This window comes from Phaseolus vulgaris, chromosome 9 (genome assembly GCF_051622355.1).
Source record: "Phaseolus vulgaris cultivar YP4 chromosome 9, ASM5162235v1, whole genome shotgun sequence".
Taxonomy (NCBI): domain Eukaryota; kingdom Viridiplantae; phylum Streptophyta; class Magnoliopsida; order Fabales; family Fabaceae; genus Phaseolus; species Phaseolus vulgaris.
The window spans coordinates 19,455,234-19,472,468 of record NC_143506.1 but is presented as its reverse complement, the minus strand read 5'-3'; the positions used below and the strand labels follow the sequence as shown (position 1 = coordinate 19,472,468).

Below are 17,235 nucleotides of genomic sequence, written 5' to 3'. Positions count from 1 at the left end.
AAAATTATTTTATTTGAAAGACAATTATTTTATTTGAATGACCATTTTTTAAACTAAAATAACATCTATATAAAAAAAACTACCTCCAATAACATTAGTAAAGAAAAATCTTCATATACATAAATTCTTACTTTTGAGTAACCGTTTTTAAAACTAAAATAACTATCTATAAAAAATAATTAATTAATTAATTTAATAAAATAAATAATTGAATAATTTTTTTAATTTTAAAATAATTAAATAACTTTTCTTTTTAAGAATAACAGTTATATAAATTTTAATATTATTTCTATAAAATTATATATATATAATTATATATATTTTTTTAATTATTTATAAAAATAATATAACTATAAAAAATAAAGTTTATATCTATTTTAATCTAATAAAAATGTAAAAAACTGAGCAATTTTTTGTCCAACCTATCAAATACATGGTTATTAGGGGGAAAAGGGGCTTGGTTGGCATTCCATATTTTGAAAAGAAAAATGTTGAATAGATAACAGGAGTTAAATAATAGCTCTGGAATTACACGAGGAATTATGAGATTAAAATAGTGGCATTGGAGTTGTTATAAGATTAAAATTGAATATAAAACATTGACTATAATATATATATATATATATATATATATTATTACATAATATTCTTAGGTTCCAAAAATACATATAAAAATTAAAAAATCATTGACTAAATAATCAATACTTCTAATTTTAATATTATTATCATCATGTTAGTTAATGTGTGTTTGGATTTAGTAGTGAATTTAAGAAAGTGGAAAAGAAAGAAAATGAAAGAAAAGAAAGTGAAAATGGATGTTGTTTGGATTTAGGATAAAAGACTATAAATAAGTGAAAAGATTTGATTGATGTAGTATAATAAATATTTTATAGATTAAAATATTTAAAATATAATTTATAAAAAATATTTTTAAATAAAAAATATTTTTTAAAATATAACTAAAATAAACTTTACAATTCTTTATTTTAATGTAGTTATTCTATTATAAGAAATTATTTTTTTAATGATAATCGATTATATAAAAGTTACAATAGATTATGTTTGGAAATAAATTATGTTTGGAAGTGACAATATTTCTTAAAAAAAAAAAAATTAAGTCACCAAATTTTACTCTTTTTATGTGATTTTTTACTTTATTTAAGAATGTTACTTTTATTTAAAAATGTAATTATTACAAATAGTCGATTCATAAATAAAGTTAATTTAAAAAAGTTTCGTGTTTTAAATGATAACGATTAACCATAAAAACACATTAGATAAATAGTCGTTGTTAATACATTTTGTGTTACTCGAAAGTAATTGATTCTGCAATAAAAAACACTTTCTACGAATATCAAATTGAAGTTGATAATTCTTTAAAATTTCAACCAAAATATTATTTTGATCATATTATCCAAACATATTTATTTAGATAGATAAAGTATAAAAATTTCACAAGCCCATAAAAAAAAAGGTAAAATTCAATAGTACAATGTGATTTTTTTAAAAATAATTCATTTTTGTCTTTAAAATTGTATAAAGTGTTTTTAAGATAACTAATTAACTTCAACCACAACTCTTTTGCGTTGAAATATATTTGTGATTGCTTATACAAAAACATTGTTTATATAAACAACTTTAAAAAACACTTACAAAAAGAAAACCGCTGGTATTGAAGTAGATTATTGAATCAAAAGAGTACAATCAAAACTAAAAAGATTGAAATGAAACGCAAACAGTTCAATTCAAATCTAAAAAATGTTTTACACAGATAAAATATAGATGTTAGAAACACATTTTCTTTCAATCGATAAATCACACATAAATTGTAAAAGAAGTGGAGCGAGAAAGAAAACAATAGCTAAATTAAAATATTGTACGACAAATAATAGTTTTTAGTGATAATTATAACCCCAAATAAATGATTTAAAGATTCATAACGTTTTATTTATGTTTTTCAATTAGTTTCAGTTAATAGTAGGAAGTGAGTTATTATCACGGTTTTAATTTAAATAAATAAAAAATTTGATAAATCAATTAGAAAATATACCAATAGAGATTTTAAATAAATGTTTTTTATTATTAATTTATTTTAGTTTCACCGGTAAACACGAGTTAAAATTGTTAAATTTTCTTTGGTTTATTTTGGGACATAACATGTCACATGTAATTATTTACGTAATAGTAAAGTTTCTCTGTAGATAATGATTATTCTAATTTTTCGTTTTAAATTATTAAAAAATAGAACTATTTGTATGTCTCATTATTTTACATTTTTTAGTGTAGGAATGAACTCAAGCGAGTTGGTCCTAGTAGAAGTTCTTGCACACATTAATTTTTCTTATAGAAAATTAATTTGAATTATTTTCTTCTAGAAGAAATTTATGATCGAAACAAATGTAAATATATTTATCTAACAGTGTTTTAACAGCAGTAAGGTTCTTCGCGAGTGTCTTGGTACATGCAAATGCACGTACGCACGCGTGTATGTTTTTATTTTTCAGTATCCATCACCAACAATAATAATATAATAATAATAATAATAATAATAATAATAATAGTAATTTATAAGCGATGATAGTTGCTAAAACCAAAGCAAAAGCCAAAACGGCTGAAACCAACCCTCCGTTCATGATTTCCACCTCCACTCCGCGGTGGCGCCGTCGCTCTGGCGGCGTTTCTCCACGCGCGCGTAACCTCTACGCAAGCAGTAACCTACCCTTATTGTCGCTTTTCACTTGCACATTCCACATGGGTTTCGTCCGTTAATTATTTTCATTAATTAGGGGTGTGTGTCTGACGCTCCTTTAAATCGGCGTGAGGTTCGGTAAACCGAGATAACATCCCCAACGCTAGCCTCCAAGGTAATAACAAACACTCGCCCAATAAGATTCGCCCACGTGGGAAAAAATAAAGGTCCAGATTGAAAACCAGAGGGGTTCACATGAACCTCACCGCATCGTGACACCCCCCTCTCCTTTACCACCAGAATTAAATAAAGCTGTCTCTTCCCCATCGTGCTTCTTCTCTCCATTTCGCATTCGATCTTTCTTCTCCCCGCGTCTCCGAGAGATTTCTAGGGTTTTTTTTTCCAGTGAGATTGAATTGAATTTCAGCACGCAGAGAGAGATAGACTAGGGTTTTTTAATATTGTTGTTATTTTTCAATTGGTGGTGACCGCGATGGGTCATTGCATTGGTTTCTGAATCAAATTTCACTTCGTAAATCCGAATCTCAGTTCCTTCAATGTGATGACTCCTGACGCCGCCGGTGAATGGCTCGATTTCGTTTCCGGCGCCTCCGATTCCTCGCTATCTTCGCCGTCGTCGTCGCCGTCTTCGCGAGTGGCGAATCGGAGTCGGAGCATGAACTTTCGGTGACTGATTTGGATTGGAACCTCTTCCATCAGGACTACTCGCCGCCCGCTCCGCCGCCTCCGCCACCGCATCCGCCGTCGGTGTCATGCGTGGACGATCTCGGCGGAGTCGGGACTCTGGACACGACGTGCAAGATCGTGAGCGACGTGAACCTCACTCGGGACGTGTACATAGCAGGGAAGGGCAATTTTATCATCCTCCCTGGGGTGAGGTTCCACTGCGAGATTCCCGGGTGCATGGTAACCGTTAATGTCACTGGTAACTTTAGTTTAGGTAGCAACTCGTCGATTGTGACCGGGGCTTTTGAGTTGGAGGCTGAGAATGGTGGTTTTGGGAATAAGTCGGTGGTGAACACGACGGGTATGGCGGGACAGCCTCCGTCGCAGACTAGCGGCACTCCGCAGGGGGTTGAGGGCGGTGGTGGGGGTCACGGCGGGAGGGGTGCCAGCTGTCTTGTCGACATGACGAAGCTTCCGGAGGACGTCTGGGGAGGGGATGCGTATTCCTGGGCCTCGCTGCAGAACCCTTACAGTTTTGGGAGCCGTGGGGGGTCGACGACCAAGGAGAGGGACTATGGTGGGTTGGGAGGGGGGCTTGTGAGGTTGACTCTTCATCAAATTGTTGAGATGAATGCGAGTGTTTTGGCTGATGGGGGTGATGGAGGGACAAAGGGTGGAGGTGGCTCTGGAGGCAGCATTTACATCAAGGCTTACAGAATGTAATATTTTTTTTTTGTCTTTTTTCCCCTTTTACATAAGCATATATGAGGGACATGCGTTATATGACAAGTTGCTATATTTGTTTCTCTGAAATCTTGTATCTGAGATTCTTTGTAAACATTTATATGTTTCCGTGATGCTGCATTTGAGATGTGGTTTTCTAAGTCTAATATCAGCATCACAATTAATTTCATGGTATGTGTTCAAATTACCAACTATAACTTGTATTTTGGTAAGAAACATTCTGAAGCTTAATACCAAAGTGAGCTGGTGAATGTACATATGTAAAATATAAAATATCCAGCAGAAGGATATTTTCTCCATAGTCCCTTACATTCCTTGATGTGTACAGCTACATGCCAATAATGGAATGTTAATAATTTGTTTCGTGCTAGATTTTAGTTGAAATGTGAATCTAGTTTTTATGCTGTTTCATTGATATGTTTTTTTTTTTTTTTCTGGAAATGATCAGGATTGGCAGTGGGATTATAACTGCTTGTGGAGGTAACGGCTTTGCTGGTGGTGGAGGTGGCAGGGTTTCAGTTGATGTGTTCAGCAGGCATGATGAGCCTAAAATATATGTGCATGGTGAGATTTTTAGTCTGTGCATTGGTTAGCTGTTATATTATATATGCTTAACATTAATATATGCTTAACCTTTTGTAGTAAATAAATATATATGAACATTAATATAGGGAGCATTGAGTTGCATGCCACTCTCTGTCGTTGATTTGTTAATGGGTGATAAGGAAAATGTTTTAGAAATCAAAGCTAACATTTTTCAGCCTTTTGAAATAAAACTTAGGTTGCCCTCTAGAATTAAGTTTCACTTGAGTTGGCTAATATGATTTGATGATCAACTATTTATCAACCTAGAACCTACTTTTTGGCCAACACTGGTAGGTAGGGTAAGTGATATTTAATTAGTTAAATACCTTTGGCTTACAGTCAGTTGCTTGAAATTACCATTATGACTTTGTTGTTGTGTTAGCTTGTTGGGACTCCAAACTTATCATCGGTTACACTGACTGCAGTGCACGATTGATTTCTTATTTCAGGTGGTAAGAGCCTTGGCTGTCCCGGAAATGCAGGTGCTGCTGGGACTCTTTATGATGCAGTCCCTCGAAGTCTTATAGTTGATAACTATAACATGACAACCGATACAGAGACTCTTCTCTTGGAGTTTCCAAATCAACCCCTTTGGACTAATGTTTATGTTCGAAATAAGGCCAGGGCCACAGTTCCATTGCTTTGGAGTCGTGTACAGGTTTGTCAAATGAATATCACATTAGTTGGATAATCCCAATGCCAATATTCTGTTAATCAACTCCTTTTCTTCTCTTGTTTGCTGACACCTGACATTCTCTCCCCCCTTTTGTTTTGCTTGTATCCTCAATTTTTTATATCCATTTAGAAGTTCATTAGTAAACTCAAGATGAGCATATGCAGTCACTTTTGGGTACCCCTAATACAACTCAATATCTGATTAAGCGAGGAACTTTTCTGAAAAGATAACTGAAAAATTCTGACATCCCATTTTTCATTCTATGTCCTGAATGATGCATGGGTTTTTGTATTTTATATTGTCCTGATTGTTCTTGCTAAAGTTGTCTCCCTCAAAGAACCCAAGTGCTGAAAAACATCTCTTTGATAGTTGGTACGGATATTTTTAATTAACCACTTAAGCAAACTGAGTAACTCCCACTGACAATATTGTCGAAGATTAAAACATTGAAGAATCAAAGACAATAATTTCTGGGTTTGGTTTTCATATGCCTTTATTCCGTTTGCTTGATATATATTTTGCTTATATTGGCATGTTTAGTTAATTGTTGGTCATTGAAATCCATACCGGTTGTTCCCCTTGATCTTGACTTATATTTTTAATAGATAAGAAGTTTTCTTGATGTTAATGTAAATTATATATATAATCTTCTAAATTCTAATGTATTTAGGGGGAGGGTCGATGTCTTGAGTAGATATACAATGTAAAAGATAATCGACTTCCTGTTAGTATTCTGGGTTGGCTGCTTCTTTGAGGACGCCTCTGTCTCTTTATTAATTTTTTATGAAAGATTTTCTATTTTTATTTGCTTTTGTTTCTAGTAAGTTCTTTTTTAAAAAAATGACAAGTTTCCTCCTTGTCATCCCTTCTTCATATCATGATCTTTGTGACCTTTTAATTTTAATCTGTTTGAAAAAAAATGTTTGGTATGTGAAGGACATCTGTACAACTTTCTTTTCTTTTTATTCATTATATAGGTGCAAGGACAAATAAGTATCTTGCAGGGTGGGGTGTTGAGCTTTGGTCTACGACACTACGCAACATCAGAGTTTGAGTTATTAGCTGAAGAACTGTTGATGAGTGATTCTGTAATGAAGGTAATTGGAATGAGTTCCTGTATATGTTCCATCTTTGAACTGTGCTGTAGAGCTAGTAAACATAATGAGCATATCATATAGGCAGCACTAATTTTTTATTTTGCCAATAGTCAATGTTACAATATTGTTTGCTGATGTTTACACTTAAAATTTTATGAAAAAGGTTTATGGAGCTCTACGCATGTCTGTAAAAATGTTCTTGATGTGGAACTCAAAAATGCTCATAGATGGTGGGGAAGATGTGACTGTGGAAACTTCTTTACTTGAGGCTAGTAATTTGATTGTTCTCAGGGTATTTAACCACTCCTTGAATGAATAAAATTATTGCATGTATGATCTTCACATTTGACTCATTGGGGGTTTCATTAACAGGGGGCTTCTGTGATACATTCTAATGCAAACCTTGGAGTTCATGGACAGGGTCTACTTAATTTATCAGGACCAGGAGATTGGATTGAAGCACAGCGTTTGGTTTTATCCCTATTTTATAGTATTCATGTAAGACATTGTTTATTTTCACCACCTATCTTTGTAATTTTACTGCCTTTTAAACACTCGATTTCCCCATCTGATCTGTCTTTATTTATTAATTAGGAGATCTCATTTCTTTTCCACTAGACTAACTTTTTTTTTTTCACTAATCTTTTCAAATTAATTTGTAACACGTTTCTTATTCTTTCTTATTTTTAGTGGCTAAAACTGTAGGGCGTTTTTTCTGTAGATTAGTGGTTAGTTGTGTGCTATTTTTATTTATTTAGAAAACATTGGAAACACATCCTAATATTTTCCAGTTGTTAAATACCTTTACATTGTTAGTAGTAGAATCAAATAATATGAAGTTTTCCTTTGGGTCTAAAACATAATGCACTTGAACAGAAAAATGATGGTATATCCCTTCAATTAACATTTATCATTTGTAACCTAGTTATACACCTTCTAAAATTTCTATCGCTAATCCAAAGAAACTTCTTTTTTCTGTTATGTTAAAAATAAGATGAATGCAGAAACTGTCTGAGGAAAATATCATTATGACTACTGAGCACGGATATCATGTCTCTTTACACCATGTCAAGATCTTGGGCTTTATTTGGGGTGCAATGGACTGTTTTTTGTCCCTTGTGCCATTCTTTTGGTGGCGCAGTTGCACTCTTCTGATGCTTTTGGGCTTTATTTGGGGTGCAATGGACTGTTTTTTTGTCCCTTGTGCCATTCTTTTGGTGGCGCAGTTGCACTCTTCTGATGCTTTTGGTTGATTCTTGTTAATTCCATCTTTTAAATGAAACCTAACTTGGTAGTTTTTGGACATTAACCAATGATGATAATACTTTTTGTGCATATGTTTTGGTTGAGCATTATTTGGCCTTAGCTCTACATATTGAGTTTTTTTTTTACATTTTTTATAGGTTGGGCCTGGATCTGTCTTGCGTGGTCCATTGAAGAATGCAACAACTGATGATGTGTATGTTTGGATGTTGTCAAAATATTCTCATTCTACACTTTTTGTGTGTAGTTCTGCTAAATTTCCATACTTTTATGATTGACAGTACTCCAAAGCTTTACTGTGACAATGAAGATTGCCCCTATGAATTACTTCACCCCCCTGAAGATTGCAATGTGAACTCTTCCCTGTCTTTCACACTTCAGGTGCTTTATGAAGTATTGATGGTGTAATACATTTGGTTGTGCTTATATATCTACATTTGAAACTTGAAAATTCTGTATGTTACCTTTCTAGATCTGCAGAGTCGAGGATATCCTTGTTGAAGGCCTTATAGAAGGTTCTGTTGTTCATTTCCACCGGGCCAGGACCATAAGTGTTGAATCTTCTGGCATAATATCCGCCTCTGGAATGGGTATGCTTATTTGTTGTGTGTGTGGTGGTTGTCACTTTTGACTTCTAGTATCTGGATTTTCTAAATTGATTGTGTAAAAAAATTTGCAGGCTGTACTAGTGGTTTGGGCCATGGAAATATTCTAAGTAACGGTATTGGCAGTGGTGGTGGGCATGGTGGTAATGGTGGGGATGCATGGTATAATGATTATCATGTTGAAGGTGGCAGTTCATATGGGGATGCAAACCTGCCCTGTGAACTTGGTAGTGGAAGTGGAAGTGGCAACTCTACTTATATCACAGCTGGAGGTGGTATCATAGGTAAGCCAAAGTTTATGTTTGGGCTAGTTAATGTTTCTTTATGAATAATGAAAATGTTGATTGCCACTAAATTTATTCTTTTATTCGTATTCTTGTGTTGTATTATCTGTTAAGCAGTTGTTGGATCATTAGAACATCCTTTGTCGAGTTTGTCCATTGAAGGTTCTGTAAAAGCTGATGGAGAGAATTTTGAACCGGTAATCACAAATGAAGGTTTTGCAAGATTTGACAATTTTACTGGAGGTCCTGGGGGAGGATCTGGTGGCACTATACTATTGTTTCTCCATACACTTACCATTGGGCAATCAGCTGAGCTTTCTATTATGGGGGGCTATAGCAGTTTTAATGGAAGTGGTGGTGGGGGTGGTGGAAGAATTCATTTTCATTGGTCTGACATTCCCACTGGTGATGTTTATCAGCCAATTGCTAGCGTGAAAGGCGGCATTCAGACCAGGTATTTCTATTTCAAGTTTTTGCTGCAACTCATCAATATTATTTTTGTTCTGATTTTGCATAATTGTTGAGCATGTAGTCTGTTATTTTTTTCAGTCAACGTAGCTGTATTTTTAACCAAAAATAAGTTGTCACCAGTATCTGATGTTATCTTTGCTATTTCTTAAATAGCTTTTAATTGCCATTGATGTTTTTTTGGTTCCATTTTTTTTGTTTATTTTATATCTATTGTTTCTCTGTATCTTCGAAGGAGTATACTTTTATAGTTTTTCTTTCCCTATCATCTTGGTACAGGCTTCATAGGTGGGCATAGATGCAGAAAATAATATAATGAGAAGCCAGTTAACTACTATTTTTTTTTTTGTTTCTCTGTTAGAAAATGAAGTATGATCAAAGAGGATAAGGCATCCTCAAGATCTGGAAAAAGTTTTAAAATAAAAAAGAAGCAAAAATATATAAAGGAACAATGGGAAGCCAGTGGATGCTACTTGAAACAGCCTTGGGAAGAACTCATGAGAGAAGATAAGAACATAAACCCTTTCCCAATTATTTAAGGGCAATAAAACACCCTGCTCCACTTGATAATTGCCAATTATCACTTTTGGCCTTTCTACTCTTGTTAAACCCTTTAAATTGGTCTCTAAAAGACTGCTCTAGCATAAGACACTCCCAGTGGTCATCACTCATTTCAGATCTTGAAACGTTTGAGGTCTGTGGATTTGTAGCAAACTTTTTCTGTTAATCCCTTTTGGCCAATGTCTTTCTTTTTCTTGGGTGTGAGGGTTGTAATTAGAAGATGGCTTTTTTATTTATTGTTTGCTTTGGTGTTTTAAACTTAATAATTTTTAGCTTGTATATTTCAATAATTTAATTGGAATAGTGTAACAATGTGAAGATTTCTTACAATCATTCAATCATGAATTGCCATGTATGATTTCATTGTTTACTTTTGTGATAATTGTTTTGAAAGTCATATCTAGGATGATTTCTAATAAACTGGCATTATAAAAATCTTTAAATAAAATCCATTTCAATCTTTAATTTATCAACTTTTCTTTCATTGAAGTTTCTATTTTCTGTCCCTATTTCATTTCAGTTTCTGCCTTTTCGCCTTTTGTTCGTGTTATAATGGAAATTTCAGGACTTTATAATTTTTTCTTAATTATGATAGGGGAGGAAAGGGTGAGGGCCAGGGTGGCTCTGGAGCAAATGGGACAATAACTGGGAAGGATTGCCCTAAAGGGTTGTACGGTACCTTTTGTGAGGTATAATTTCTTTCCGCATGCCTCCAATTATTATTTATGTGCTCTAGCTAGCTTTTTGATCATGGGTTTTTCCATATTTATTGGATGTGTGACCTTATTCTGCATTTCTGTGAACTGGTAGTTTGTGTAAATCTGTTATTTTTAATGGTAAATGTATGTGGAGGGCCAGGAGTTTTATCATAATGGTCATCATCATCACCATTTAGGTTATGCATTATTTTTTTCCAGCCTTGATATGGTGGTTGGTTAAACCTTTGTGGGAATTATACTTGAAAGGATATTATTAATGTGCCAAGTTATAGTAGACATAGAAGAAACATGTAATGGTTAAAACATCTATGGAGAATAAGTGGGTGACACTTGTTGCCGTTGTGTTTTATGATATTTATACTGTGACCTCAATATGACGGTGCTGGGTTGACAAGAGTCAGGTATTTTGAGTCTATTTCTGGCAATGATGTACTAAAATCTTAAGGGAAGCTGATCATTATTTAGAGGGCCAATTTTGATTATTAATGAAAATATGTCAAGTTTCTGATTATATATACATGTCACCCCCAAAAATCTGCAGATGTTTCAATATTTATGTATTCCACTCATCATCAGATATTACATGGCCTTTTTATTTTGTTGAAAAAATTCATTGAAGTCATTTCATTTACAAAGCTTTAGCATTGCACAAGACTCTTACAATTTGTTACTTTGTGGAATTTTTACCTTTGCAGTTTTGTAAGGCTTTGTGGGCTGATATATTGTCTTTTCTTTTCTCAATCTTTCTTCTGTGCCAAAATATATAGTATATTTTTTACTATTTCTAGCTCAGTGCTGCTTTGAAGCTGTACATAAGGCTGGAAAAAAAGAATGTCTTAAAAAAGGTTAAGGGTGTTATGATACTAAATTGGTGTTGGTGTTGAAAGGATTCTGTGTAACTATAAACAAAATGCAAGACTAGAAACTTTAAATATTCTAATAATGAACTCTAATGGCATATTGGTAGTTGAAAGTGCTGGATTTGCTGCAGATTTTCAATTAAAGACGTCAACCTTAGTTTTGGCTTCAACTCAGCTTAGTAGAACCCAGTGTCCATTTAAGTTACATGCAAACTGTGGCTACTAATGTATAAATGATGAAAACATTTAAGTTTGTTTTGTTGCAATGTCATAGTTGCAAGGTTTTGGTTCATCATGTTTTGCCTGATCCTATTCTGATTTGGCTACATCAAAATTGGTGAGGCTATCTGGGTGCTGGTGAACCATTTGACTGGATTCCAGCTTCATATGAACCCGGACTGACCACTGCTTTGACATTACTGGATGGGTTACTCAACATAATAGAAGCTCTGTTTTCCCTTTTTGTCTCATGTCTACTATTGCTACTTTCTTGCTTTCCGTTTTTGATGACTTGCTGATGCTTGTACTTCTAAAGTTTATACTCATAGGCTTTTATATTTCTTGCTTGCCTCCAGGAATGTCCTGCTGGGACTTACAAAAATACTACTGGATCTGATAAATCACTTTGTCGCCATTGTCCGGTTAATGACCTTCCTCATCGCGCTGTTTATATTTCAGTCCGAGGTAGATTTTATTATTTAATGGATCATTACATAGCAGAGACATTCAAAGGATTTTACTCTCGTTTAGTTTGAAGTATTTGTTGTGCAAGTTGAATGATTTGTGGACTGTCTTTCATTTTTTATTTTTATCCCTCATTCTTGATGGAAAATGGTATAATGTGACCTCCTTTCTTGATAGTATTTATCTAAAAAATACCCATTTTATTTTAATCTCGGGTGCATGAATGCATAATTTTCCATCTTGTCCTTTTTTCCAGGTGGTATTACTGAAACCCCTTGCCCCTACCAATGTGTTTCGGACAGATATCATATGCCTGACTGCTATACTGCTCTTGAAGAGTTAATTTACACATTTGGTGGGCCTTGGTTATTTGGTCTTTTTCTTACGGGTCTCTTGATTTTGTTGGCACTGGTGCTCAGTGTTGCAAGAATGAAATTTGTTGGGGTTGATGAATTACCTGGCCCAGCACCCACCCAACATGGTTCTCAAATAGATCACTCCTTTCCTTTCCTTGAGTCACTAAATGAGGTTTATTCTCAAACCATGTGGTTCCTTTTTAGTTTCCATATTCTGACATTTGCGAATTTAATATTAGCGTGCCCCTTAATAGTAACTATTTTGATTTTATTAAGATTTTTTATTATTGGCATGATGACAACGTGTTGCATAGGTGTTGGAGACTAATAGAGTTGAGGAATCCCAGAGTCATGTTCACAGAATGTACTTTATGGGACCTAATACTTTCAGTGAACCCTGGCATCTGCCACATACAGCTTCAGAGCAAATAATGGATGTTGTGTAAGCAAAGCATTCTTCTGTTTGATCATTATATAGATTCCATGGTTAAATTGGAAGATTTCAGTTCTTTTACTTGTAAACTGTGTTATTTGGTTATGATATTGAGATGGAGATTTTCCAACACTTGACATGGCAGTTATGAGAGTGAATTCAATACATTTGTGGATGCCATTAATGCTATAGCTGCTTATCAATGGTGGGAGGGAGCAATATATAGTGTTCTTTCTGTTCTTGCTTACCCGCTTGCATGGTCCTGGCAACAGTGGCGCAGGAGATTGAAGTTGCAACGTTTACGTGAGTTTGTTCGATCAGAGTATGATCATGCTTGCCTTCGTTCTTGTCGATCACGAGCCCTCTATGAAGGGATCAAGGTTTGGACCTGTTCATATAATTGTTGAGCTTGTGAAGAGTGAAATATTGATATACGATTGATTTGCTACTGAATTGTGTTGGTTTAGGTGCATCTCTTGATCTTTTTTTAAGTTACATTCATTTGATCCAATGTAACTGTTGAGTTCGTTAAATATGTATAACTAGATACGTACTGAATGATCAGTTCTTTTATTTATTATTTAAGACATGGTTAGTTGTATTGCTGTAGTTAATGATCAGCAGTGATATGTCATCAGATGTCAGTTTATTGCATTACACATTACGTTTGATTGTATTATTATCACTTATTTTTTATAGATAGACAGGTTACATGATAACATCATTAATTCAAAACTATTTGACATGTTGATAGCTAGTGGGAGATAAAAATTTCTTTATATTTTTCCTTTCCAGGGTAATGTATGTTGTAATTTTGAACGAAAGAGTGGTTTCTTTTTATTTGTAAGATAGCTTACCTACCTCACTGTAGATTTTGGCATACTTTGTTCCACTGTCTGGGGCCTATTTAGACCAACCAATTAAGAATTCTCAACTTTTCATTAATTGAAACCTAAACAGGTTTCAGTATTTAATGCTGTCATAATGTTAACTGACCTATCAAATAATATAGGTTAATGCAACTACTGACTTGATGCTGGCATATGTGGACTTCTTTCTTGGTGGGGATGAAAAGAGGATAGACCTTCCTCCTCGATTACATGAAAGGTTCCCAATGTCATTGCCTTTTGGAGGTGATGGAAGCTATATGGTTCCATTCTCCCTTCACAATGATAATATCCTTACCAGCCTTATGAGTCAGGTTTGTTTGTTTATTTTGGGGAACTCTATTTTATGCACGGATTCACTTAAGAAATGTGCCTTGTTCTGTTCCATTCTAATGAATTTAATTACATGCATACTTTTAATGATGTTTGCAGTCAGTTCAACCTACAACCTGGTATAGATTGGTTGCTGGGCTGAATGCACAACTGCGGTTGGTTCGCCGTGGGCGACTAAGAGTAACATTTCGACCTGTCCTCAGATGGCTTGAGACTCATGCCAATCCTGCATTGAGTGTCCATGGTGTGCGAGTTGACCTTGCCTGGTTTCAGGCTACAAGTAGTGGCTATTGCCACTATGGACTTATGGTATATGCTCTTGAGAATAGTCCAGCCATTGGAGGAAGTGCTGATGGAGCTTTAAGAACTGAGGAAAGATCAAGGTAATCTTTTATATATTTTAGAGGAATGTGATATGATTTTGATGGTATGATACTTGCTTGATACTCTGTTTATATAATTTTTGGTCTCCAGGGTTCAGAGTGTTAAAAAGGAACATCCTTTTGGGTTTGCCAGAAGCAGAGCTCAGTTAAGCCCTAGTGGAAGAACTGAGGACAATTATATGAGGCGACAAATGCACGGAGCTGCTTTAGATGTAAACAATTTGCAAATGCTTGACGAGAAGAGAGATATCTTTTATCTTCTCTCTTTTATACTTCAGAATACAAAACCTGTTGGCCATCAGGTATTTCTAGTATTGATTGTTTTTACTGATTTGGTAGACTAAAATTTCTAATTCGTGTGGCTGCCTCATCTGATGACTGATTTCTTTGTTTTTTCTCATATGTTGACTGCAGGACCTTGTTGGTTTAGTAATCTCAATGTTGCTTCTAGGAGATTTTAGTTTAGTATTACTTACTCTGCTTCAGCTGTATTCAATTTCTTTGGTTGATGTCTTCTTTGTGTTGTTTATATTACCTTTTGGCATTCTTCTCCCATTTCCTGTCGGAATTAATGCTCTCTTTAGTCATGGACCAAGGCGTTCTGCAGGCCTTGCACGTCTTTATGCTCTGTGGAATCTTACATCCTTCATAAATGTTGTGAGTAATCTATCGAATTTCAGCTGGTTTTGGTATATTTGATCCTTCAATCTAGTATTTATTTTTCGGCCCTATGGACCTTTCCATTTATCACTGCTTTTAATTGGGGATCTTGTGTTATTTGTAATTAGGTTGTTGCATTTCTTTGTGGATATATACACTACAACTCTCAATCGTCTTCCAGTAAAAGACACCCGAGCATTCAGCCATGGAGTATCATGTAAGTGTCTGGTTTAACTTTTGGTTAAGAGTCTGCTTATTTTGGAAAATCTTACTTTACTTTGTCTGGGGATGCATGCATGCAGGGATGAAAGTGAATGGTGGATTTTCCCAGCTGGATTGGTTTTATGTAAATTATTCCAGTCTCAACTCATTAATTGGCATGTTGCCAATCTGGAAATTCAAGACCGGTTCTTGTATAGTAACGATTTTGAGCTGTTCTGGCAGTCATGATGGTATGTTCACAGCATATATTTCAACATTAACTTTTTACCCCATTTCCCTCCTCCTCTCTCGATCGATCCATCACATGTTCTCACTACGGTAATCTAGCATAGATCAAAGATTGATTGACATAGAGATGATAGTATTTTGGATAACTCGAGGTGGGAGAAATAGAACTACAGAAATCCAAAGTAGAAGTTGTAGAGGCATTCATTACTGTAACACCTAATGTTCAATAGTTCTTTTTTTAAAAAAAATTAAATCATTTTCACCTTCATTTTTCCTACTATGTAAATATCAAGTACTAAGCACATTTTAGAATATTCTGTAGCTGTTGCCTACCTTTTTTTACTATGTTCAGTTGGCCAACGGCTTCAAGTTTGAGTAGAGTCGGCAAATAATGTGGGGTTCTTGGATAAGAATTGTTGTTGAAGCGCGTTATATTTCCATCACCCTCTAAAACGCTTGTATTTATTCATTTTTTTGAATCCAATTAGTAATTGTTTGTTCATGAAATATGATTGTACTCTGTTACCATCAGATTACGTAATATCCTATTCTAAACAATTTCTTAACAGTAACACCATGTGTTAGTCCACTCTTAAATTATTGCAGAAGGCACTTGGCAGTTTTTGAGATTTGTGATGTTTTATTAGGCTATAAAAATTACTTCTCCGAATTTATATATTTTATTCAATTTGGATTCTCAATTTCCAATGAAGTTTCTAATTATTTAATTGGTCTCTATATTTGTACACTTTTTTTTTAATTTGGTTCTTGGATAAATAAGACTTTTAATTAAGTTCCTCAATTTTAGAATTGAGATATCAATTTTGTTTTGTTTTGTGAAAACAGTTAAAAAACTATTTGACAGAGAGATCAAGTTGATATTAAGCTAAAAATTTAGGGGTTTTAATAATAGAAGAATGAAATTGGATAAATTATACAATTATGAAAATCAAATAAGTAATTTATTCTTTATTTTTTAAATGAAGATCATAATCTTTATAAATGGTTCCTGTAAAGTAAATTTAGAAAACAAAATAAAACATACTTTTTCATATTTTAGAAAAAAGTCATAAAAAGTGATGCATTGGTAATATTTTTAACATAATTGTTTTGATTAAATGATTATTATCTTGCATTTAAACAATTTATTCCAAAAGATTTCTTCTTTATTTATTTGTCTTTCTGTCGATTTGTTAAATATTTTTTATTTCTTATATAATAATAATAATAATAATAATAATAATAATAATAATAATGTGTATCTCAATCTAAAAGAAAAACTAAATTGATGTAAATTTAGAGATGGAGGTATTGGAATTTCTAATAGTACAAATACTAAATTAAAAATCATATAAATACATTACTAAATAAAGCTGTTCCGGTACTTCAGAATACAACTTATTAACATCTATTCCGGAATGTATCCGAAAAATATGAAAGAAACATAAAGGACAGTTCACTTAATAGGAGAAACTATGGTGGTCCTCTCAATCTCAAGAAAAAGGCGTAAATGGTTTTCGGATTCCACACAATTTCTAACATTTTTCAAAAAAATATATACCAATTTTTTTATTTAATAATAAATAAATATATAAAAGTCTTAAAATGAAAGCTAGTTATAAAAGAAGTACAAAAAAAATTACAAAAAACTAATAAAAATATTATAGCATTAAATACTAAAATTACTGTTTGATTTCTTTTTTAATTTTTATTATTTAATTGTTGTGGTCCTCCAAATTATTTTTTCAAGCTCGCCCACTGGTTGAAGCATTGGAAGTTTTCTTATCAAATAATTGATAGAAATCCGTCGT

The 17,235-nt window shown here is 33.7% G+C and overlaps 1 protein-coding gene across 1 annotated transcript; it reads left to right on the top strand.

The window, feature by feature from the left end:
• The first annotated feature begins 2,839 nt into the window (after window positions 1-2,839).
• On the top strand, window positions 2,840-15,931 carry LOC137820087 (uncharacterized). Its single transcript, XM_068623880.2, has 22 exons — window positions 2,840-4,095; window positions 4,569-4,684; window positions 5,155-5,363; window positions 6,359-6,478; window positions 6,642-6,770; window positions 6,851-6,976; window positions 7,882-7,937; window positions 8,023-8,122; window positions 8,214-8,331; window positions 8,421-8,630; window positions 8,748-9,084; window positions 10,255-10,348; window positions 11,814-11,922; window positions 12,179-12,450; window positions 12,593-12,720; window positions 12,857-13,091; window positions 13,724-13,912; window positions 14,031-14,314; window positions 14,406-14,616; window positions 14,729-14,971; window positions 15,103-15,191; window positions 15,277-15,931. The coding sequence occupies exons 1-22, from the start codon at window positions 3,275-3,277 to the stop codon at window positions 15,422-15,424; spliced, it is 4,344 nt and encodes a 1,447-aa protein (XP_068479981.1). The 5' UTR covers window positions 2,840-3,274; the 3' UTR covers window positions 15,425-15,931.
• Window positions 15,932-17,235: the final 1,304 nt, after the last annotated feature.

Excerpts from the sequence above, each read along its gene's own strand:
- LOC137820087 (XM_068623880.2), top strand. The coding sequence starts at position 3,275 with ATGGCTCGATTTCGTTTCCGGCGCCTCCGATTCCTCGCTATCTTCGCC. Across the intron at positions 5,364-6,358 it reads TGCTTTGGAGTCGTGTACAG|GTGCAAGGACAAATAAGTAT; the intron begins GTTTGTCAAATG and ends TTCATTATATAG. Across the intron at positions 8,123-8,213 it reads CCCTGTCTTTCACACTTCAG|ATCTGCAGAGTCGAGGATAT; the intron begins GTGCTTTATGAA and ends TTACCTTTCTAG.